This window comes from Sprattus sprattus (genome assembly GCF_963457725.1).
Source record: "Sprattus sprattus genome assembly, chromosome: 5".
NCBI lineage: Eukaryota > Metazoa > Chordata > Actinopteri > Clupeiformes > Clupeidae > Sprattus > Sprattus sprattus.
In genome coordinates, this window is record NC_137924.1 from 33,148,240 (window position 1) to 33,172,699 (window position 24,460).

A 24,460-nucleotide genomic window follows, 5' to 3' on the forward strand; every position below is an offset into this window, starting at 1 on the left:
AACTCACAAGACTGTTTCCACTGGCATTGTTTTGCATGCACCTTTTGCAAAGACCTATTCATTTTCCAAAGGTATTGTTTCTTTGGAACCAGGAAGTGTTTAAATGCTCACACTAAAAACAACAAACTTTCTAGTCGACTCCTGTAATCTATTGCGTGTGCTCATACTGTAGGCCCTTTCTATATCCATTGGTACAACTCATATTCCACATATTAATCTTAACCATATCACACATACTTGGGATATTCCCTTTCCATAAACTATCATTACTCATATTCCCTCATTACTTCGGATTCCCATGTTGTCCCTCGCTCACTCCACTCACTGAGAACAGCAGACATTCAACAGGCTTTACACACCACAATAACAAGACTGTGCATACTGAAACAGTAAAGATCAGACAAAATCAATAATCCACTCAAATTACATGTCTGTGATTTAAAAATTAAAAACTAAAAATAAAGTTTAAGCTAGAACAGCACAGTCTTAGTTGTGAGTCTAGTTTATGGCTTTTTTTAACTGCAGTTTAATAATAAACATAATACAGCAAATGATGTCTGTGTGATTACATGTGACTCATACAATACAGTCCACACCCACAACTGGGACTTTGAACTGAACTCCAGAGAAGTCAGTGGCAGCAGTGATAGGGGAACTGCTCTGGCAACTCAAGCTGACCATTCAGACTCCTTATTTACCATAGTCCCGCCCTCTGACTGACTGACACCAAAGGAGGAAGTGAAGTTGACTGAAGTTTGATTATCTGTCCTCCACTAAATGCTGTCATGTGGGATACGTTCATTAGGTTTTTTTAAAACTGTGTTGAGACTAAAGAGGAAAACAATTTGGGCTTAAAGTGAAGCTGGTGAGGCTGAAGTTCTTGTGGATTTTGAAGTTTGAAACAGGGAAGACTCAAAGTTAGAGACTGACTCGACTTCTCGTCTGCTGAAAGTGCAAGCAAAGTTGGGCAAACAGCCTTCGGAAAGCACAGTGCAGTGGAAAGACAAAATGGCTTCTTTTCTTGAAGAGGATCTCTGCTGTCCTATATGCTGTGACTTCTTCAAGGATCCTGTAATTTTGACCTGTGCTCACAGTGTGTGTAAAGCCTGTCTACAGCGATCCTGGGTGAGCAAAGGATCCAGAGAATGTCCCTACTGCAGGAGAAAGTGCTCAAAACAAGTGTATCCTTCTAACATGGCATTAAGGAACCTATGTGATACCTTTTTAAAGGAGAGAAGACAGAGAGCTTTAACAGGTTCTGAGGTTCTCTGCAGTCTGCACAGTGAGAAACTCAAGCTCTTCTGTCTGGAGGAGAAACAGCCTGTGTGTGTGGTGTGTAGAGACTCAAAGAAACATAATAATCACAGCTTCAGTCCCGTAGATGAAGCAGTACTGGAACGTAAGGTAAGAGTCTACTATGGTAATACCTTAAATGTAACGCTGTCTAAATCCTGTTTTTATAACTGATGACTGTTGCACATCTTAACCTGAAATACTCAGAGCCTTTTCTTCCTCACTACCACTCTGGCATACCAAGGTCTCCCAGAGTGTACAGGAGCAAACTTAAGGAAGCCTTCAACTCTCTCTTCAAAGAGTCAAACTTCACTATTGTTTCCAAAACTCATCTTGGGGTCATTACTAACAAAAATATTTGGTGTAGTTCTGCACCCAAATAGGCTTTGAATGAATACAATATGCATTTTTCCCATATTCATTTAATTTAGTCTGAAGTCGTATCTCTTGATATGTATAATGTCTCTTGATGTGTATTATTGGGTTAAATTTGAAACGCTCATGTCTACTTTATCTACACTTTGGGGTAACCCCCCTGTTATCCCCATATCACCCCTGACTCCATTGCACAAAATATTGAGATATTCACTCTTTCGCATATATCCCTCACAAACTCCCTAAAAATGAAGCGACTTGGTTTCCTCGTGTCAGTATTGTAGAAAAGTGTAATCTCTAGTCTACAGATAAGTGTTCATTCATTCCAGGAGGAGATCAAGGTCAAACTGCAGCCCTTACAGGAGAAACTGAAGACATTTGAAGAAGTTAAACTCATCTCTGACCAAACAGCAGCTCATATTAAGGTGAAACATTTTATTTCTCATCATGAGACAGCAAATCATATGTTATGGATAATTTCAAATGTAACTGACACACCTGCTCATAATTAAACTGGATAAAGGCTTTTGTCATTTTGCTCTATTTAGACTCAGGCCCAACACACAGAGAGGAAAATCAAGAAGGAGTTTGAGGAGCTTCTACGAGATGAAGAGGCAGCCAGGATAGCTGCACTGAGGGAGGAAGAGAGGCAAAAGAGTCAGATGATGAAGAAGAAGATTGAGAAGATGAGCAGAGAGATCTCCTCTCTTTCAGACACAATCAGAGCCATAGAAGAGAAGATGGGAGCTGATGACATCACATTCCTGCTGGTGAGAACCATCCACTGTCTGTATTATGATTTGAGATCTGATTCATAGTTTTGATGGAAAAATCTCATGCTGTTAAGATGCATTGGTGAGAACAACAGGAAGTGTGTGGCGACTTGCGTACACCACTTCTATTCAATCTTAGCTACACATCATTAAATTAATTATATAAAATATGCAGATATCTGAAGGATGATGAAGAGGTGGGTGTAGATTGTAGGTGAGTGATGTGTGTGTGGATTATCTTGTGAATATACAGTATGTGTGATGTGGGACAGGTATGCAGGGTGCAGGTGTCAGAGGGGTTGAAGTAGGGGAGAACTGGGTTGGTCGCACCTGAAGAGTCTGGGACTATAGAAGTACAAGCTGTTTTGGATCTCACCATTCTTGAGGATTTCCTCAACAGCCACTCATTCACCCCTGTGATGCACTAAAAATACTCACTCTTCTCTGTAGAGAAATGACACACACAGACACATCCAACAAAATGTAACAAAATATATTTGTATTTGTGAGGTATTCTTTGAGCTATGTATAAAATGATCTGTGAAAAGGTTGATAATATGATGTGCAGTGAATGAAAGTATTAAGATGACAAGTGTTGCAATATAATTGGGGGGGGGGGGGGGGGTATTAATTGATAGGAAAGAGCAGGTGGGGTGTCACCTGAAGAGAGGAGCCACCTTGGAGAGAAGCAGAGAGAGCAGTTTGTGTCTGGGGTGACTCAGGTCCCTCATCATGTTGGACCTTCTTCAGGCAGCACATGCAGGAGACGTCCTGTAGGGCTGGAAGAACAGTCCCTGTTATTTACTGAAAACTCAGCCATCTTCACGCTGTAGGACACAAGAACAAATGGTGGTGTGTATGAAAGTCTCTCGGTTCAGGTCCCAGATCTGAAATCTGGGTGTGGAGAGTGAAAGAGCTGCATTCTTCTCTTTCTCATCCACCATCTTGATCTCTTAGCCTCCATTACAATTTCGGATTCAGCAGAATACTAGGCTTATAATGAGGGTAATATATTGAGAATATATAGTTGGGTTCTATATTTAGGTTAAGTTGAGGGTTTTATACTGAGGTTATATTGAGGTTATGTTGAGGGTTTTATATTAAGGTTATATTGAGGAGCTTCCAGCAGAGCAATGTTGACATCAGGTGCTTAAATTGGGCAGGGTGAGATTAGTGTGCAGGTGAGGTGGGACAGGTGTTACCTGAAGAGTCTTTCAGCTAGGGCAGGAGCACAGAAAGATGTGTGTCTGGAGAAAAACAAACAAGTCTCAATACACTTATTTATTAATGGATTAAACTATGTAATTGCTTAATATTCATTTAACAAAAGAGAAATCATCTTAATTAAATGTCCTACTTTGCCATTTTACAGAACTACAAGAGCACAGTGGAAAGGTGAGTGATCTGCCTCCTGTCTCTCTTCTCTGTGGTTCTGAACCCAAACCCACAGCAGCACTGACTCCTGAATGTTATTCCAGAGCCCAGTGCACACTGCAGGATCCAAAGAGGGTTTCAGGTCCACTGGTGCATGCGGCAAAACACCTGGGCAACCTGAAGTTCAGAGTCTGGGAGAAGATGCAGTGCCTGGTTAAATACGGTGAGGGCTGCTTTTTATACAGAAGTCATGCATGCACACCAGTGTGCACCCATCCATTAAAACTAGTGGTGGGCCGTTATCGGCGTTAACGTGCTGCGTTAACGCGAGACTCTTATCGTGCGATATAAAAAATATGTATTCTCAAAGTTGGTTTGGTAGCTGGGTCTATACTAATCGAGCTATGATGCAGTGGCGGTTCTACAGGGAGGCCAAAAGTGGTATTAATGCGACGCAACGTTCTACACGGGTAAATTAAAGCGGCGCACCTTATCACTGTAGTTCGCAATGTGTGGTGCTTGTTGGAGAGAGGAGCTATGATTGAAATGTTTGGCTCGCTCCCTTTCATTTATGGATCGCTGGGTCTTAAGAGGAGCTGGTAGTCTGCCTGTGCATGTAGTGGTGATGATCATATACAACTGTCTACCGGCTGAGCTGGTGATTTTTCTGCCACATGAAGGCAGAGAAGAAGGAAAAATAACCACAGCGTTTTTTTCAAGAACCAAAAGATGAAAATATCCTATGCCTGTTGACCTTCCCAGATGTTATGTGTATACAAATTGTAATAGATGAACTGAACGAATTTGATTTCACGACGACAAGAATTTGTGTGGGTCATACAGTCTTTCAAGATCACTTTATTAATTCCAGGATAAAAAAAAGAGACAGTTCTTAGACATACCAAGTCTCCCGGAAGTTCCGGGAGTCTCCCGCATATTGATAACGACTCCCAGATGCCCGCAAATTACTTAAAATCTCCCGGAATCTAGAGCGAGCGAGCAAGGCCGCGCACACGAGACAGACGTGCTCCAAACAGTGTTAGAATCTGTGTAGCGCACGCACGACAGAGAGGGAGAGGGACCTAGTGACTGTGCGTGTGTGAGGCAGTGTGCGTGTGTGCCTCAGGAGCATCCTGATTGGCCTGTTTCGATAAATCAACCAATCAATTTTCAGTGTGGGTGGGCTTTTATCTCTTCTCCCGAACCGAATTGATCAGTTCAGTGTATCTAGGAACAGGGAGAGTGCCCCCAAAAAAGAAAATATTACACATTTTACAACAGACTATACAAAGGTGTACCCCTGTCTTATAAAAGTAAATCTTGCACGCTGTACTCTCTGTAACAGTGATTTCAGCATTGCCCATGGTGGGTTAAATGACTGTAAAAGACATGTTGAGGTGAGTTCAACAAGTTTCATTTCATGTGCATATTATTCATGTCGGCTAGTTGCCAGGGCTACATGAAAACAACAATTCAAAATGAGCCATTTTAATCTAGATTAATTCCAAGATTACAGTGAGATTAATCTACATTAAAAAAATTAATCTATTCCCACCACTAATTAAAACACATTATAAACACAGACCCCAGGCTAACTAAATAACAATTTAATTTGTTGAAGTAAACTGGAATGAAAACATGAATGACTTGTGCACATCTGTAATTGGATTGTATGTATCCCCCTATTTATGTACGTGTCAATTTCATCCATATGTGTGCTGTCTGGGTATCGAACCCAGGTCCAGGATGATGTTAGCACCCTGCTCTACAAGTACAGCTTCAGGATTGCATCCAGTACACATTTGAATAGAGACACTTATGTTTGGACAGCGACACTTATGTTTAAACAGAGACACTTATGTGAGTGAGGGTCTTTTTTGATAGCGTTAGGGTTAGATAGTACAAACTGTCTTAGGTCACATGTATTTTTTCCTCTCTGCAGCTCCTGTGACTCTGGATACAAACACTGCGCACCCAAAACTCATCCTGTCTGAGGATCTGACCAGCATTGGCTTCAGTCAACAGAGCCTGCAGCTTCCAGATAACCCAGAGAGGTTTGATGAGTATGTCAGTGTCCTGGGCTCTGAGGGCTTTAACTCAGGGACTCACTGCTGGGATGTGGAGGTTGGGGACAATCCAGACTGGGAAGTAGGTGTGATGACAGAGTCTGCCCAGAGGAAGGGAAGAAATAAGGATGAGAATAAAACAAAGCGCTGGGTTGTGTACCATTCAGAGAATGAGTATATGGCACGTTCTGGAATGGTGTCCAGACTACGTGTCCTCTTTGACAGGGCAGTCATTCCCCTCACAGTGGAACAGAAACCCCAGAGGATCAGAGTACAGCTGGACTGGGACAGAGGAAGAGTTTCATTTTCTGACCCTGATAATAACACACATCTGCACACATTCACACACACTTTCACTGAGAGTGTGTTTCCATACATAAGCACTAGTTTCCCTGTGAAGATCTTACAGAGAAAGGTAGTAACAGTAGACGAACAAAGTCCACCAAAATATTTCCGACTCCGCAGTTCATCTCTGAGACTTCGTTCAATTCATACTTGGAGAAGTCCCATTCATCTTAATAGTTAGAGTTCAGACACCTGTCTCCTGAGGCAGGGATAGACCAAACTGGCCTGGGTTTCCCCAGTCAACAGTGTCTGCAATGCACTTGAGCTACACTAAACTGGTATTATTTTAATTGCATAATAAATGCATAGTTGTTTTATGACCAAATGGATTATCAGATATACTAATCTTTATCTGTAAAATGCTTCTTTGTTATATTGTGTTACGCATTATGTAATGAATTTGCTAATACATTGTATTTCATTAAGGAATGCTTGCACATTTGCGTTTATTATTAAATAACAGAAACGTTATTGGAATCAGCACTGTAATGATGACAGATCAGCCATCCCACTGCACTGTAATGATGACAGATCAGCCATCTCACTGCACTGTAATGATGACAGATCAGCCATCCCACTGCACTATAATGATGACAGATCAGCCATCCCACTGCACTGTAATGATGACAGATCAGCCATCTCACTGCACTGTAATGATGACAGATCAGCCATCTCACTGCACTGCCCTCAAGCAGAAGTGCTGGGTTTACATTATGTGTGAAATCACAATCAGGACCTGAGAAAACACAAATTTGAAATCAAACCTATAGATGCATAAAAATCTCTTTTGTTTGTTGCTGTTTATGGAAGAAGTTAATCTAATAAAATAAATGAATTTAAATCTAAAGTCAATATTTCATGATGTTGTCCTGTCCTCTCAAATATCTCCTGGGGACGGGAGTATGGTCCACGTACACGAACACTGAATATAGTGTTTGCAACAGTGTCTCTAGGTCGTCAGAGTCTGTCCTGCCCTGTCACTGATGAGGTGAATCACTGTATTTAGACTGTTACGTCCATAGATATCTATAATAAAGGCTAGATATCCTGCCTGCGTTTCTGGCCGACGGAGCCGAATGTCCGCACATTTCGGCCATTTTGAGGACAGTATAGCTCACTCCCCCTTAACATTGTGTTGGAAGTGGTACTTTTTAAGTAACCAGAACTTGCTCAATTTTCAACCGATTTTCAAACGGGTTGGTTTGTTATAAACGTAAGATATTTCTTATGGCACTACATACTTATGAAGAATTATAAACATGGGTTTTCATATGAAAATAACATTGACAGGTCTCTGACAGGTCTCGTTTCAAGGGAGTGTTCAATAGAGCAGGTTGCACAAAATTCTGGCATCTTCATTGGCAATAAAGTCCGCAATTTCCGGTCGAAATCATAATGTAAGATGTTTAACAAACCAACCCGATTGGAAATCATGTGCAACTTCAGTTTAATTATGTGCAACTTAAGTTATATTGAAAAGAAAGAACAATTATGCCTCGCCAATTGATGTAAAATGACTGATACACAATAGCCGTGATACACAATTAAGCTGCACATTTCAACATGTTCAAGCATCCAGAATTATTACCAAGGTAATGACGATTGTAAATCAAGTCATTTGTAAATCCGTCAAAAATGTCCGCGAGATAAGAGTGTAAACGATTGTGAAGATCACTGACGTTACCTAACGTACCACTGATCCCTACCGGAAGTATACTGTCCTCAAAATGGCCTCCTGTGCGGACGTTCAAGAGACTGCCGTTGCACCCCCTTGGTTACGTCCCTGAATATTTTCGGGACTTCGGTGTTTCTAGGTAGACTACTCGTGTATGTTTTCCGTGTTTTACAGAGAGCCCAGCAGAAGGCTTAATTGCCGTTCTCTCCTTATTGGGTGCGCGATAGGAGCCGGCCCTTTAAAAAGAGGTTTTTGTGATGTCACCGGGAGATCTTCCGGAATAGACGCATTGATGTGTGGGCCGCCAGCAGTGCTGTTGCGCAGGGAGCCTCGGTGCCTCGCCTAGAACATCTACCCGTCTTGGAGTGAGAGTCCGAGAGGGAGGTCCGGGATTCCGTGTGGCCTATTTCGGGAGGCCCGTTTGTTTCTTTGTTCCTTTGCTACTTTGAACCTTTTTGTTGTTTACTTTTTGTTGTCCCACTGGTTTTTCCTTGCTTCAACCTTTTTCCTTCATTCAATATATTTTTGCTAGTTAATAATAATAAATTCCCGATTATTTTTCCCGTATCCGACGTTGTCTGCCAGTTGCATTATTTCCCTCCAACTCGTTTTTGTTTACGTTGCCTGACCCTAGACAGGCACGTAACAAGACACATGGGGGCCTACTTTCACTGACGGGCAAATAGAAAAATTAGCAAATAAATGAGCAACAAGCAAAGTTTGCTGCGTATGAAGCTAAGTTCATTAATCATTATTCCAAGCTAATAACATGAGCAAGACCGTAAACGCAAAATTGGGTGGGTCAGCGCAACGTTCTCATACACCATAGTATATAGTTTTAGTTCATGTGTGTCTCACACACACCACAGGATATAGTTTTAGTTCATGCGTGTCTCACACACCACAGGATATAGTTTTAGTTCATGTGTGTCTCACACACCACAGGATATAGTTTTAGTTCATGCGTGTCTCACACACCACAGGATATAGTTTTAGTTCATGCGTGTCTCACACACCACAGGATATAGTTTTATGCCCGTTGCCCATCAGTGAAATTAGGGCCCATAATGGTAATATCCTCCTGGATTAGACACCTGAGTCGGTCACGTGTGGATGCCTCCTGGATTAGACACCTGAGTCAGTCACGTGTGGATGCCTGCTGGATTAGACACCTGAGTCGGTCACGTGTGGATGCCTGCTGGATTAGATACCTGAGTCAGTCACGTGTGGATGCCTGCTGGATTAGACACCTGAGTCAGTCACGTGTGGATGCCTGCTGGATTAGACACCTGAGTCAGTCACGTGTGGATGCCTGCTGGATTAGACACCTGAGTCAGTCACGTGTGGATGCCTGCTGGATTAGACACCTGAGTCAGTCACGTGTGGATGCCTGCTGGATTAGACACCTGAGTCAGTCACTTGTGGATGCCTGCTGGATTAGGGGCCAATCGTGTTCCTATTGGCCCCAAAGGGGATACATCTGGGGAGGTGTGCACACAGGGGTGGCTCGGGGTGAGGAAGACAAAGGTGTGATGAAGTACCTCTAGCCCCCCGTGCAAGGGCATGACCCTGTAGACGGGAGAGTCATGTAATGCAACACATACTGACAAAACCTCAATTATTTGGCTTTTTATTCATTTTTTTTGTATTATTTTACAAACCGTGTTAGACTGTGTCGCAGTAATGACTATAAATAAAGGGACAGAGGTGGACTCCGTAAGTACACAAAAACAGCTGATTTTCACAGCACCATCATTATTTCATTCAATCAATATTCAAGCCTCAATGAAAATATCAAATAAAAAAAAAGACACATTCCCTTCATTCATCCATTCAACCATTCATTCATACTTGAATTCCCTAATAACTGCGTTTAAGACCAAAGTGATATTGTGACAGGGGCTAACAGATAGAAGTATGGGTCGGTGGTCACAGTAAGTATGAGTGTGCCAGGCTCAGACAGGTGCATTCTGGGTAACTGCAGGGCAAAGTGGCTCTCTGTGTTAGTGACACGTACACACGGCCACCTGGATACCTGCAGACTCTGGAAAGCTGTGTGTGTGTGTGTGTTTGTGTGTGTGTGTGTGTCGGTGTCTTTGTGTATCTAGGCACAGAGCTTTTCCCAATGGTCTCTACCCCAGAGACTGCCTGAGCTCGCTGATCGGAGTCTGACACACCTCGGAGTTAGCCATACTGCTCTAGCGTGAGCTTCACAACATGTTAAGTGTCCTCCATCTCCACTGTCTCTCTCTCTCTCTCTACAGTCGGGTGCTTTTCTGGCCCCTGACAGAAGACTACAGAGAACCAGACACGGCTATTAGCTTTCCTCTACCCTGACCTCTCCCCTTCACTAGACACTTCCCAGTCCAATGCTAAGCCAATGTTATTGGCATGGCTAACAGCTGAGCCTCATAGCTCTCGCTAGCCCTCTACAGCACCTGTAGCATTCTGTCTCTCTACATAATAACACTCCTTGGTCACCGTTGAATTTTGTAGAGCCGAAAGCTTTTCCACTACAAGGCACTTCAGTGACCCCGTCGTGGCTAAGGGTATGACCCATTAGCTCTCGCTGCCTCTCTTCGGTACAATGGCACTGTTCCATTGAACATTATAATACTGGATAATTTTCCACCACATGGTCCAATAACCTGTAAGGGGCTGCTGAACCAGTATGTCAGGTACAGATCTGGTCTCCAAGGGCCAGCATGGGAACTGGATTTCTGTGAAAACCTTTGACTGCTTCATCTCACCAATAAAACACATCATGAAACCTGCTGACCCACTCAGGGCACTGACTCTTGAGGAAAAGCCAGAGATTTGATTGGACTCGGTTTTTGCCATTATTAAGAACTGTTTGTTAACATGCATACTTCACAGGTCCTAAAACCCTGTCATTCGTGGCCATTTTAAAACACAGACAGTCACATACTGTACAGCCATACACACACAGCCGATCCATGCACATGCAGGTTGTAATACAGTCAAATTGATAAACACACAGACACAGACACACACGCACATGCACGCACACACACACACACACACACACACATATATGTCCACAGAAGAAATTCCAGGCTCACCAAATTTTCCCTGACAGTGTTTGTAGTAAAGTTTTGCATTTGTAAGAGAGTGTGGAATTTAAAAAAGTGTGTGTGTCTGTGTCAGTCCCCCGTTGGCTCAACTGTGTTGATGACACTGTCCTCGGTCTCCTCTTTCACCTGAACAGAGTCGTCTGGTGGTGTCAGAGCTAAAAGTGGAAACACAAAATCCATTAAAACATATACACACACACAGCCATTAAAACACACACACACACACACACACACACACACACACACACACACTGTAATGTATAAGGTCAATCTCCATTCAAATAGCCCTAATGTATTAGATCACTCAGCACTCAAATGGCTGTAATATACTGAATAATTTGACATTTGAATAGCTGTAATATACTGAATAATTTGACATTTGAACGCTTCGAACATATGAAGGTAAAAGACGTTGGTTGTTATGCACTGGTTCAAAATATTTTTACATTTCAGTAGTTCTGACCTATTTTATCATCTGACATCTGTGTTATCTGGGATGTTGTAATGGTTCAGTCCATTCTCCAAGACCCTCCCCCCCTCTCACCTATGGTGCTGGGGTCCACTATCTGCACGGGGATGGTCTGTCCGTCCTCCAGCAGTATTTGATGCATGGCTCCCCCCTCTCTATTGGAACCCCCCAGGGCAGACACACTCACCAGCTGCCCCATGCCCAGCAGCGCTGCTGGGGGCTCTGCTATACTCCCCCCTTCCACCAGGGTGGCGCTAGTGGGCAGGAAGGAAGCGGGGCCCATCAGCAGCGGCTGTGGGACCAGAGAGGGGCTGGTGGGCTCCAGGAGTTCAGGGGCCCCTTGGAAGAGAGGGGAAGCAGAGGAAGAAGAGGAATGCACAGGAAAAGTGCCATCTAGTGGGCTGGAGGCTGGTCGCGGTTGGAGACCCTGTGGGTGAAGTAAAGGGAGAAGTCAGCAGGCATGTTTGTGTTAGCTCAACAATTATTTCTAGATGTACTGTGAATGACACAAGGAATACCACAGGTCCAAGGTACAATTCCAAGGTCGTAGGCGAGGTGTGAAGAGGTGAAAGGTCGTAGGCGAGGTGTCAGAGATAAAATGATAAAGGCAAGGTGTCAGAGGTGAAAGGTCAGAGGTGAGGGGTCAGAGTTGAGGCTAGTGTTGTGGCTCACCTGGAGCTGGGCGAAGATTTTGGGCTGCAGGGAGGTGAGGGAGCTGAAGAGCTGCACCGCCTCAGGGGAGAGAGTGTCACTACCCTCCAGCATGCCAGACTTATGCGGATTCACTAGATAATATACACACACACACAGACGACACACAGACGACACACAGACGACACACACACACACACACAGACACAGACACAAACACAGACACACATACACATACAGGAAGACAACATATTTATTTAGACATAATTATGCTGTATGGGCAGGCTAGTTTTCTCTTATGGATAGCTTCCCTAGTAAGAGCACGCAACAAACACTAGGTCCAAGCCAGTTAAAGGTCATAAGGTTGTGAGTGCGCGGGGTTACCTTCCAAGGACGCAGGGGTCAGGGTTAGGGTCACCGTTTCCGTCAGGAGGTCACCCCCTTCTGCTGCCCACTGAAGCTGCAAGGGAAGAACACAGGAAGAGTCATATTATCAGAGGAGTGTTCCGCCGAGGAACACAGGAACAGTCATTTTATCTGCTGATGGTTCCACCGAGGAACACAGGAACAGTCATATTATCAGATGAGGGTTCCACCGAGGAACACAGGAACAGTCATATTATCAGATGAGGGTTCCACCGAGGAACACAGGAACAGTCATATTATCGCATTCCGCAGAGTAACACAAGAACACAGAACCAATTGATTGCACTGAGGGTTCCGCAAATCATTCCATTTACTATTCAAGAATCATATTATCCTCATGTCATCCTCATGTTAGCTGTCAACAGACAACAGAGGAAAACAAACTTTTTAAATAAAACACAAACAACATCAAAAGTTGGATTTCCACCTCAGGAAAATGTAAGACAACACATAACCACATCCATTCCATAACACATATGTTCCTGGCACCCTGCTCTATCAATCCGGGTTGCAATAGCACACAGCATAGTCCGTGCTGTTAATACTGCAGATGCCACTGTGCTGTGACACATAAGATCGTAGCCTAAGGCTGAGACCTGTGAAAAGTTGCACTCTGACCTGTGGGTGGACGGGGGTCACGGAGCAGCTCAGCTGCTGCTCTAAGGCCTTCTGGGCCTCATGGATGTGGTTTTTGATGTCATTGACCGTGGGGAAGTAGCACAGGTTGTGTTTCTCTGGAACCTTCTCTGCCTTGAACATCTCACGCTCCACAAACTTCCTGGGAATGACAGAGAGGCAGGGAGAGAGAGCATCTAATTAACTTCTCTTTAAACTAAACTTTCTAAAATGTCTACACCTGCCAAGCCTCATACCAGGATTGTGGACCTTTTAAACTGGACTAATTCACCACTTGAGATGGTTGCTCCCACCTTAGTTGGCTGAAAAGTATTAAAACCCATTAATCTTTTACCTGTCTAACTTCTAAGCCAAGCTCTTTGAGAACCAAGTATACATGTCTAAGCGCTTTCCTGATGTGAGTTGAGTGTTTTTCCCTTTCTAAACTCTCCCCTGAGCTGTGCACTTGTCTAAACTCTCCCCTGAGCTGTGCACCTGTCTCAACTCTCCCCTGAGCTGTGCACCTGTCTAAACTCTCCCCTGAGCTGTGCACCTGTCTCAACTCTCCCCTGAGCTGTGCACCTGTCTAAACTCTCCCCTGAGCTGTGCACCTGTCTCAACTCTCCCCTGAGCTGTGCACCTGTCTCAACTCTCCCCTGAGCTGTGCACCTGTCTCAACTCTCCCCTGAGCTGTGCACCTGTCTAAACTCTCCCCTGAGCTGTGCACTTGTCTAAACTCTCCCCTGAGCTGTGCACCTGTCTCAACTCTCCCCTGAGCTGTGCACCTGTCTAAACTCTCCCCTGAGCTGTGCACCTGTCTCAACTCTCCCCTGAGCTGTGCACCTGTCTAAACTCTCCCCTGAGCTGTGCACCTGTCTCAACTCTCCCCTGAGCTGTGCACCTGTCTCAACTCTCCCCTGAGCTGTGCACCTGTCTCAACTCTCCCCTGAGCTGTGCACCTGTCTAAACTCTCCCCTGAGCTGTGCACTTGTCTAAACTCTCCCCTGAGCTGTGCACCTGTCTAAACTCTCCCCTGAGCTGTGCACCTGTCTAAACTCTCCCCTGAGCTGTGCACCTGTCTCAACTCTCCCCTGAGCTGTGCACCTGTCTAAACTCTCCCCTGAGCTGTGCACTTGTCTAAACTCTCCCCTGAGCTGTGCACCTGTCTCAACTCTCCCCTGAGCTGTGCACCTGTCTAAACTCTCCCCTGAGCTGTTGAAGGGACCGGTCATTTGAGATTTATAGTTAATAAGGATATGCCATGGTCAATAAGTCAATGTTTCTTATACCTAGTTATAAATGTAACTTTTATTTGTATTTTACTAGCATGTAAGCATTTCTGGGTGAATATACTTTTGGTTGACCTGGGTAGTGAGGTGTGATAATAGCTCTCAGCTTCCCCCCCAGGTCAACACAAAGAGGGCATATTTCAATAGACGGTAACACCCCGTAATATCAGTGTATTTAACACCCTGTCCCTGAAGGGATAATCAGATTATCTTGAGGTGAAGCTCTGGGGGAGTTGGACTTCAAGCTCTGTCTCACAATGATGGCCATTATTGTACAAAGATTAAAACCTGGATCATGACTGACAAATCAAAGACTGGTCTCTGATATATATGGCATAAAACAAATTACTATTACTGTGCACCTGTCTAAACTCTCCCATTAGCTGTGCACCTGTCTCCTGTCTTACCTGAGCTGTTTGCGGACTGTGTACACCTGGCTATATCCCTGGGCCACCAGCTGCTTTATTCTCTCAGCCACTAGGGGGTGCAGGCGAGAGGGCATGCAGCTGCCATCATCTGCAGAGCCATCCTCCTCCTCCTGCTCCTCCTCCTCTGTTCCTAGAAGCCCCTCCCCATCTTCCTCTGATAGGGGCAGAGGCACAGGGGGAGGGGGGAGGGGTGGAGTTTCCATGTCATGGTACAGGTGAGCATTCTGGGTGGGCAGCTGGACGTAGTACCTGTGCAGGTGGACAGAAGGGGTATTAAATATGTATTACCAGTTACATATGCATTCATACAGATGAGGTTAACTGAACTCAGCTGAACAACACACATAGAACAACACACATAAAACAACACAAAAACACTCACAAAACGATGTCAGGCTAATTCATACACGTGTTAATACAGAACTGATTTACACTCAAAATTCATTGAAAAAATATAATCAAATCTGCTGAAAGCCAGGTCTGAATGTTCTTATAGCTCAAATGTACAGAAACAGAAACTGAAATTAGGAAGAAATACTGACAACGTTTAGTGTAAATCCAAATTTTAAATGTTAAATCTAAGTCTAAAATGTTAAATCTAAGTCTAAAATGTTAAATCTAAAACAAAGTGGCTAATGGTATGGAATTCCGTGGTGATAATATTGGCACTATTGGTACGGAATTCCACTGGGCCCCAGAGGGAGTGCCCGAGCAGTGCCCTATTGCCACACGCCCCCGCCGAGCAGTGGCTAATTGCCCCACGCAGAACACACAGCGAGAGGTCCCTGATGAGCAACGGGCTAAATTTCACAAAAAGTGTTTCTGGAAATTTGAATTAGGGGCTACACCTTAAACTGCGACAGGACGGTCAGAAACAGAGAGTGTTTACCGTATGACTCCCCCCATGTCCCACAGACGGTCAGAAACAGAGAGTGTTTACCGTATGACTCCCCCCATGTCCCATAAACTCTTCTTCAGGTTGAAGAAGGCCTTCTCCTGCTCCTGACGCACCACCTTCTTATCCACCTTGGGGTCGGTCGGCACCCTGTATTCCGGAAACTTCCGCACCTTCTTAATGTAGATCCTGGTGGACGGGAGCCATCAGTCGTGTGTATGGGCAGGACAGTCAATTATTTGACCTATGACCTATGGCCTATTAGACATTTTTATGCACACAGATTCTCTGGTGATAACAAAAATGCCATAGCATGATCTGAGCAATCACAGAAAGTGTGTACGTGTAATAGTATACCCAGGTTTATGACTATATTTGCGTGTGTGTGTATATATACACATATACACACACGCCCACATATTTACCAGTGAATGTATGGGCATTATGAAAGTATTGGCCTTGTGTACCTGGCAGGACAGGTGGCTTTGTAGTTTGCACTCTGACTCTCCAACTCTAAGCTCCTCTTGGGCTGGAGGCCTTTCCGCCGTGGTCCAAACTGGCATTCCATCACTATCGCCCGGCTCCCTGTAGACACACACACACACACACACACACACACACACACACACACACACACACACACACGGTTAAGGATGGGCTATACAGGCAGAATAATAAACTCTAAATTGCTGAAAAATCTGAAATCTGAAAAACAATTAGTCAGGTAAAAGACACGTCAAGACACAAGGCACTAACCTATTCATTTATTCTCATCTGAGGACAACATTTTCTTCATCATTTATCTACATTTACCCTGACTTATTGCCCCTGCTTTTGGTTTTAACCAGAGCAGTGATAACTTGATTGAACTGATCAACTTGATTGATGAAGAGTTCCGACCTGCGTTGACGAATGGGATGCCATCGTAGGGGACGTACTGGGACTTCCACATGAGACGCGTGGCGGCCTTGGCGGGAGAGGGTGACTGGCGTGTGCCGAACACCGCCTGCGTCTGCTGCTTGTGAAGGAGAAGCACCGCCTCCAGCTCCGCCTCCGTGCTGCAGTAACCGCGATACGAGTCGCCAATCTTCTACTCCAAACAGGAAGGAAGGAAGACTATAAACTGACAGATACATATGTCCTCCAACAGTAAGATGAACAAACACAACCACACACACACATGTCCTCCAACAGTAAGCCAATATGGCCCTAGAGCCATGAAGACAATATACAGGGGAATGTGAGCATGTTTATGCATGTGTGTGTGTGTGTGTGTGTGTGTGTGTGTGTGTGTGTGTGTGTGTGTGTGTGTGTGTGTGTTCTGACCTCACAGCTGCGTAGCCTCAGTGCCCAGCTGGGTGCATTACGGGGGAGGGGCTTCATTGGAGTCACAAATGTGTCGGAGCTACTGCAGAAGAAGTGTACAAGTACAAACACACACACATACACACACACACACACACACACACAGCCACACAGATAAGCAGACAGGCAGAGACCATACACATACCCCAGCTGATTTATCCAACTGGTCCAACAAGGACATCATAATAATCGTAACAATAAATACAATTCTTTATGTATAATGAGTTTCTGGTGAGAACACAATGTATCCAATGAACATAATATAGATTGAAGATAATAATAGAATTGATAAATTTGGAGCTGGTAATACCGATATAATACAAATATGTAATAATACCAATGTTTCCATAGCAATATTACAGTCATTTATTTAAAAGGGTTAAGCCGTGAACCTAACAAGGCTAACAGGTCTCACTTTTAAAAGGGGTAAAACGTTAGTGAACCTATCAAGGCTAACAGGTCTCACTTTTAAAAGGGTTAAAGCGTTAGTGAACCTAAGAAGGCTAACCGGTCTCACATTTTAAAAGGGTTGAACTGTAAGTGAACTTAAGAAGGCTAACAGGTCTCACTTCTTGGTTGCCGTGGCGCTGGAGTCGGGGCTGGTCTCCATAGCAGCATTGCCTGCAATGCCACTGATGTCTGTGAGGGTGACCTGATTGGAGGACTTCTGACCACCTGACCCTGAGGGACCAGAAAGTAGAACACCTAACCAAGGCTGCGGTCGGATAGTCTTAAAATGGACGTCTATGTCCTCTCCTAACCACTTTTCCTTGACCTCAGGAGAGATTTGAAAGAGAATTCATATGGACTTAGAAAAAGATAAAGTCTTGCTAAGAGAATCCGACTGCACTTACACTAGGCTGCATATTGTGTTATTGATATGGGTCTTGACGTATTATCTCCTTTCATAAAGGACAGCCCAGTGTACCCTATGCTAAAAAAGATATGAAAGGAAGCAGTCAAACCCTTTCCTCAGCATTTAGAGGGTTCGACCAGCTCTTATCATGGCTGCCACTTAGACACTTCATGGGTCTTTTCACTCAGTTAGGAACCTTGCTAAGCTTAAAAAGACTAGCCAATCACAGCCTAACTGCATTCTCCTTGGATAAACATCCGCTATGAGGGCCTGCCTATGGTACCACCAGACTGAGAAAGTGAGGTGAACATCATGATGCAATGGAGGGGTGCGGTTCATACCGGTTGTGTCGGAGATGTCCAACAGCTGGCCGTGGGGGATCAGCACTTGGGATGTTGTAAATTGATTGGATGGGATCATGTACACCTGTCCATTCTGTGACTGGCCCGTCACAATTACCTAATCACCAAACGCACACACGCACACACACACACACACACACACACCCACACACACACACACACACACACACACAGACAGACAGACCAAAAACAAATGAAAGATAGACATTTGCTGTACATCTACAATGAGCTGGAACTCATGACAAATCAATGGCATTAAGGAAGGATGGCTTTCATTGTGCACAACTGCTTTGCCTGCTTCTCCTGTATAATTCAATATGAAGCTCCAAAGCTGGGTTCTAAGATAGCACATTCCATACCAAATGGAATGCGCTGAACTATACTTTCTCTGCCAATATCTGCCACACCACAACATGTCAACATGATAAGTAAGGGATAATGTATTGTCCTGAGGTCATTATCTAAAAATAAATCCCGACGGGGTGAACAGCAACGTTGTTTCGTCCTGAAGGGATTTATTTTTGGATAATTACCGACGGACAATATATTATCCTGCTTATTATACGGTTACTTGACAAAAACGATAGAAGACATTCCTCCAACATACCTCTTCTTAATGATTTAGTTGCCGTTTCATGATTCCCGTTTAGAAATAAATAGTTCTTCAAGCAAATAGAACTTTGAAGTTTCAGGTGTTGCGTAGCAACCCATTACTTGCTGACTTCAAATTACCATGAGTCTGTTACATTCAATGACCAGACTTCTTGCGGAATGATATGAAAGATGTGAATTAGAAGCACAAAACCCGTTGCCAATGACAGCATCATTATCTTTTCGCAGCGGTCATTATCAAGAAATATCGGACCTGCGAACGCTGGAATGGCCCACTCAAATCAACGGTACTTTTTGGAACATTCTGAAGAGCCGTATAATAATGTGTCTTTCCATATGTCTGGCGGGCCTGTTCTGCATTCCTATGTCTCTCCCCATCCATTCACACTGCGGGGTCTGATCAGCTCAGCAAAGAGCAGAGTGCTGTTCACCAGAGCTGTTCACCAGTGCTGTTCACCAGTGCTGCTCACCAGTGCTGTCCACCAGTGCTGACCACCAGTGCTGTTCACCAGTGCTGTTCACCAGTGCTGTTCACCAGTGCTGCTCACCAGTGCTGCTGACCAGTGCTGTTCACCAGTGCTGTTCACCAGTGCTGCTCACCAGAGCTGCTCACCAGTGCTGCTCACCAGTACTGTTCACCAGTGCTGTTCACCAGTGCTGTTCACCAGTGCTGCTCACCAGTGCTGTTCACCAGTGCTGCTCACCAGTGCTGCTCACCAGTGCTGTTCACCAGTGCTGTTCACCAGGACTTAACTTGCATGTTTCCCCCCACACTGGGGCTCCTAACCAGCAACATTCTCTTCACGGGCTCAGACTGACTGCACACCTTCCTCTGTCCTACTGTAAGGGCTAGGCCTGCATCTCTCTGTCTCACTGTAAGGGCTAGGCCTGCATCTCTCTGTAAGGGCTAGGCCTGCATCTCTCTGTCTCTCTGTAAGGGCTAGGCCAGCATCTCTCTGTCTCTCTGTAAGGGCTAGGCCAGCATCTCTCTGTCTCTCTGTAAGGGCTAGGCCAGCATCTCTCTGTAAGGGCTAGGCCTGCATCTCTCTGTAAGGGCTAGGCCTGCATCTCTCTGTAAGGGCTAGGCCTGCATCTCTCTGTAAGGGCTAGGCCTGCATCTCTCTGTAAGGGCTAGGCCTGCATCACTCTGTCTCTCTGTAAGGGCTAGGCCTGCATCTCTCTGTAAGGGCTAGGCCTGCATCTCTCTGTCTCTCTGTAAGGGCTAGGCCTGCATCTCTCTGTCTCTCTGTAAGGGCTAGGCCTGCATCTCTCTGTAAGGGCTAGGCCTGCATTTCTCTGTCCCTCTGTAAGGGCTAGGCCTGCATCTCTCACCATGTGTTCACACCGTAATGCAGGGCCGGAGTGGGGCCACTTTTCAGCCCGGGAATTTCAGGCCCAAGACCGGCCCAAGTTTTCCATGGTAGTGGAAATTGGATAAATTAAGCAACAGTTCCAATACCATGGTTCAACAAATAATGTAAAGGTTAAATAATAATTCACTTAAGCTGAGAAGTTAACCAAAAATATTCCACTATTCCACTAAATAAAGCATTTGAAACATATCCCACTCTTCAACAAAGAGGCATATTGAACTAATGTTTATAGTTCAACTCACAGTACAGTATACAGTTACATTGCGAATAGCATCTATAGCATCTACAGCATCAATAACCGCCTAAGCAGTGCACTGGTTTCAGCCACTTTATCTATAACTGTGTCTTTGCTTATAGACATGAGGATTTCCTTCTCTGTGCACATTAACATGAAAGCCTCCAAGTTGTCCTGACTCAATGAGCTTCGTAGCCTATTCTTCACAAATTTTAAGGTTGAGAAGCTTCTCTTACATGCAACCTGTGTGATGGACAAAGTCAACAGAAACTTATATGCCGCTAACCCAATGACATGATAAGCATCTGTGAGGAGGTTGTACTGTGATAGTATTAAATGGACACAAATGTTACAGTTTTTGCAGGAGGAACAGGTCCTGCTTTCAAGCTCCATCTCTTGTTGTTCCATATATGGTAGTTAGCCACTATCCTCCTTACCTTCCTGTGCCACCTCACTACATGCCCTGACAGTATTACCTTCAGGAGAGGACTTTTTCAGTCTCTCCCACTGGTATGCCATGCTAGACAGCTCAGTTTGTAATGTGCTAACAGTAGCTCTGTCATCTAACGTAAGCAGACATTTGCTGATTTCCTGCTGAGTTAGGGGTCGCCATATATTGGGTGATATAAAAAGGCTAATATTTTAATTCAATTTAATATTTTGCTTGCGAATAGGTTGACAACGCTACAACGATATTAACAAACGCTACAACGTTGGCCGAATAGTTACGTTGCTTATCATTAGGCCTATGTCTCTCTTTACCAGTTGCCATTTGTGTTTGTCCTCTTGAAAAAAATCGGTAGGCTTTTCACATTTGGCAGCATCCTCCACCAATGCCTTTCTTTTTTTCAACCTGGCTTTTTCAGACCCTCTTGGCCTCTTCCTCCCATCCATCCTCCCTGAGGCGTATCGTTGCGGTAGTGCCGGCCCAGCTATCAGTAGCCTATGCCTATCTGAAAAACTTTTTGGGAAAAAACAGGCTATGGACCCAACCAACTCTATTTGGGAGGGGAGAACTTCCTTGCCTGGTACAACCCATGCAGAGGCTGTGGTGTCAGAATGCGGAACGTGTGTAGCCTACTTTAAGAGAAGATCATGGACTAACGTGACAAATGTCAAAAAAATAAATTCTCGACCAGCCCAGAAGTGAAGTGGCCCACCGGGAACTCTCCTGATTCTCCCGATTACCCACCCCGGGCCTGCCGTAATGGCTATGCTAGGCCTGCATCTCTCACCATGCGTTCACACTGTAAGGGCTATGGTAGGCCTGCATCTCTCACCATACGTTCACACTGCAGTGCCTGTCCATTCTGGTCCAGGATGATGAACTCCTGGTTTGACCCTGTGACTGTGGGAGGAGCTTGGATTGCTGAAGCGGATTTCCCACATTCCTGATTGCTCAAAGGCTGCTCTTGGAGTTCCTCCTTCGTTTGGTCTTCCTTTCCAATGCCCTGAGAGTAAAATAACACAGGGTAAACACAAGGCGTGAACTCCCATCACTATATAGCAAAGTGATAGTCCTCTGTTCTGACAGTGTTTTGTTTTTCAGTTTTTTTTCCGTGACCAGTCTAATATGTAAACATCTTTCATATCATAAAACCGTCTTAAGGTAAAGGAGAAAAGAAATACACCTCCGCCACTGGCTCATCTGTAAGGGCTTCCTCCTGGCTACTGGTCTCTGGGGTAGAGGATTCTGGGAGATGGAATTCTTTAAGATTTGAAGCTGCCTCCTCACTCTGCGCTTGTTCCTCCATTTTTCATTGACCTATCGCACAGCAACAGTTCATCATCTGCTGAACATGCACTTTCACAGCATACAACATACACTTTTCAACCAGTGCTAAAATATGCAAAGGGTGTGGTTTGGCAACCGCGTGTGTATGCTATTAAGCCACACACGATTTCTGAGTTATCCCACACAACTACTGAATTAAAACACTCGAAATGAATCTGCCTTTTATTTAAAACGCTTACCAAACGCTCAATTTCAATTACCCAAGTTTCGGGGTTGTGTGCAACAGATGAAAGGCTAATGGCATTCATAAATGGTTTATTTTTGTATTGCATACATCGAGGGTGTTCTTTACCCAAAGTGTTTTGTGAAGTGATGTCAACTCAAACCAAAGTTTATTTAAGGATAATGAATTTGTTTAAAGATAAACGTTATTTATCACAATGACATATGTGGCTAGCCTTTCTGACAAGCTGACCAGAACTTCAAACCTGAAAGACTTCTATAACTGGCTAGAAGGTAGGTGTATAGCTTGCAAAGCTAGGCTCCTACGACTTCACCAGCTGGCTGAATTAAACGCATGGACTTTACTTAACAGAGTGCCATTTTAGCAAATTATAGGAAACTGTAAATTAATGTATACAACTATTGACAACAGTCTGATGCCTTCACCGTTCACAAAGCTACCGCTAGGAAGCTAAATCACAGCTGATGGTGTTTTGCTTCCCAGCGGCTCATCACTGAAAGGCAGTTAGCACGCTAGGTAGTTCATTAGAGGAGCTAGCTAGTCAATTTGACAACAGTGACGACAGGATTCTTTGTTACTAGCGTAGGGCAGATATCCCTGAACGAGTAGCAAAAGTAAGAGAATCGCATGTATTTCGACAGATCAGAACTCAAACACGCAGCTATCTTTTACAGATTAGCCTGCTAATACAAACACCTTAAATCGCACCAATTCAACCACCTTGTAGGTTATCGGTCGAGTAGCACACAATCGTTCAAACGCCATGTTGAGCTGTATCGCTAGTGCTCCGTCTACGCCTGACAGAATACTGTACAGGAAAATGTAACCTCAGAGGACTGATTGACCCTCTTTAGCCTATCTCTCCATCAACACTGCATAGCCTAGCTCTCACATGGGTCGTGAGAGTCGAAATAAACAGAGGAAGGACTGAAAATTCAAAACGAGTCTACTCAACCTCGTCTTCATCCGGATTTTCAGGTCGTCCCAGCTGCCACCACGACGAGAAATGCGTTTACTATTGACATTGTGCTTTATGACTCAAAGAGCACTCTGTACAGGAGAGAACTTCTGAGTGGGCAAAGATAAATAGTCTGTCCCTACTTTTAACAAATGTCCTTATAATGTCTCTGTTTTAATGTAGCAGTAAGTAAATCAGGTTTTACTTATACCACCTACTGTAAAATAACTAGCTATGACATATATGACGAAAGATGTGTAATAATAATAATATTAATAAGCTTTAATCATTGAGCACTTTTCAAAATCCATGTTCACTGAGGCAGCAAAAACATTAAACACAGGTTTTTATAAAATAAATAATTACAATTTATAACAATTTACACGTTACACAGTAAAACATTTGTATGCTCTAGTCCAGCTCAAATCATGCAATACTGTGTGTGGAGGTCACATTATACTATAGAATATAAGAGAACTTCTATAACTAGAAAATGCATTTCCTGAAGGAAATACCTGTGCATGAAATGCAAAAGTTAGGAAAGGAAGACGAAAAGAAAGAAGAGTGAAAGAAGGAAAGAAGAAAGGAAAGAAGAGTGGAAGAAGGAAAGAAGGAAGGATAGAAGAGTGAAGAAAGGAGAGAAGAGAGGATGAAGGAAAGAAGAGTGAAAGAAGGAAAGAAGAAAAGAAAGAAGAGTGAAGAAAGGAAAGAAGAGTGGAAGAAGAAAAGAAAGAAAAGTGAAGAAAGGAAAGAAGAGTGAAAGAAGAAAATAATAGTTGAAGAAGGAAAGAAGAAAAGGAAAGAAGAGTGAAAGAAGGAAAGAAGAAAGGAGAGTGAAGAAAGGAAAGAAAAGTGAAAGAACGAAAGAAGAGTGGAAGAAGGAAAGAGAAAGAGAAAAAGAGAGTGAAAATATTGAAAAAAGGAGATAAAAATGGAGTGAAGAAGAGAGAT

The 24,460-nt window shown here is 44.1% G+C and overlaps 2 protein-coding genes across 2 annotated transcripts; one reads left to right on the top strand and one right to left on the bottom strand.

The window, feature by feature from the left end:
- Positions 1 to 772: 772 nt before the first annotated feature.
- On the top strand, positions 773 to 6,407 carry LOC308366142 (zinc-binding protein A33-like; the record flags this gene model as incomplete). Its single annotated transcript, XM_080839778.1, has 6 exons — positions 773 to 1,404; positions 1,998 to 2,093; positions 2,217 to 2,438; positions 3,814 to 3,836; positions 3,920 to 4,038; positions 5,758 to 6,407. The coding sequence occupies exons 1-6, from the start codon at positions 1,009 to 1,011 to the stop codon at positions 6,405 to 6,407; spliced, it is 1,506 nt and encodes a 501-aa protein (XP_080695904.1). The 5' UTR covers positions 773 to 1,008.
- A 3,389-nt stretch (positions 6,408 to 9,796) lies between these two features.
- carf (calcium responsive transcription factor) lies at positions 9,797 to 23,544 on the bottom strand. The gene is made up of 15 exons (XM_080839954.1): positions 23,507 to 23,544; positions 22,204 to 22,337; positions 21,853 to 22,023; positions 18,332 to 18,449; positions 17,704 to 17,815; positions 17,096 to 17,177; positions 16,670 to 16,859; positions 16,237 to 16,354; positions 15,815 to 15,958; positions 14,854 to 15,123; positions 13,161 to 13,320; positions 12,501 to 12,576; positions 12,138 to 12,250; positions 11,541 to 11,892; positions 9,797 to 11,151 (listed from the first exon to the last, which is right to left on the bottom strand). Exons 2-15 carry the CDS (start codon positions 22,324 to 22,326, stop codon positions 11,066 to 11,068), a joined length of 2,115 nt encoding a protein of 704 aa, XP_080696080.1. The 5' UTR covers positions 22,327 to 22,337; positions 23,507 to 23,544; the 3' UTR covers positions 9,797 to 11,065.
- Between the last annotated feature and the right edge of the window lie 916 nt (positions 23,545 to 24,460).

What these genes read in the sequence shown, in the direction of transcription:
- carf (XM_080839954.1), bottom strand. Translation starts at nt 22,326, where the DNA reads ATGGAGGAACAAGCGCAGAGTGAGGAGGCAGCTTCAAATCTTAAAGAA. An exon ending in CATCCCATTCGTCAACGCAG is followed by an intron (nt 16,355 to 16,669) that starts GTCGGAACTCTT and finishes GTGTGTCTACAG; the next exon opens with GGAGCCGGGCGATAGTGATG. An exon ending in ACAGTCCGCAAACAGCTCAG is followed by an intron (nt 13,321 to 14,853) that starts GTAAGACAGGAG and finishes TGTCATTCCCAG; the next exon opens with GAAGTTTGTGGAGCGTGAGA.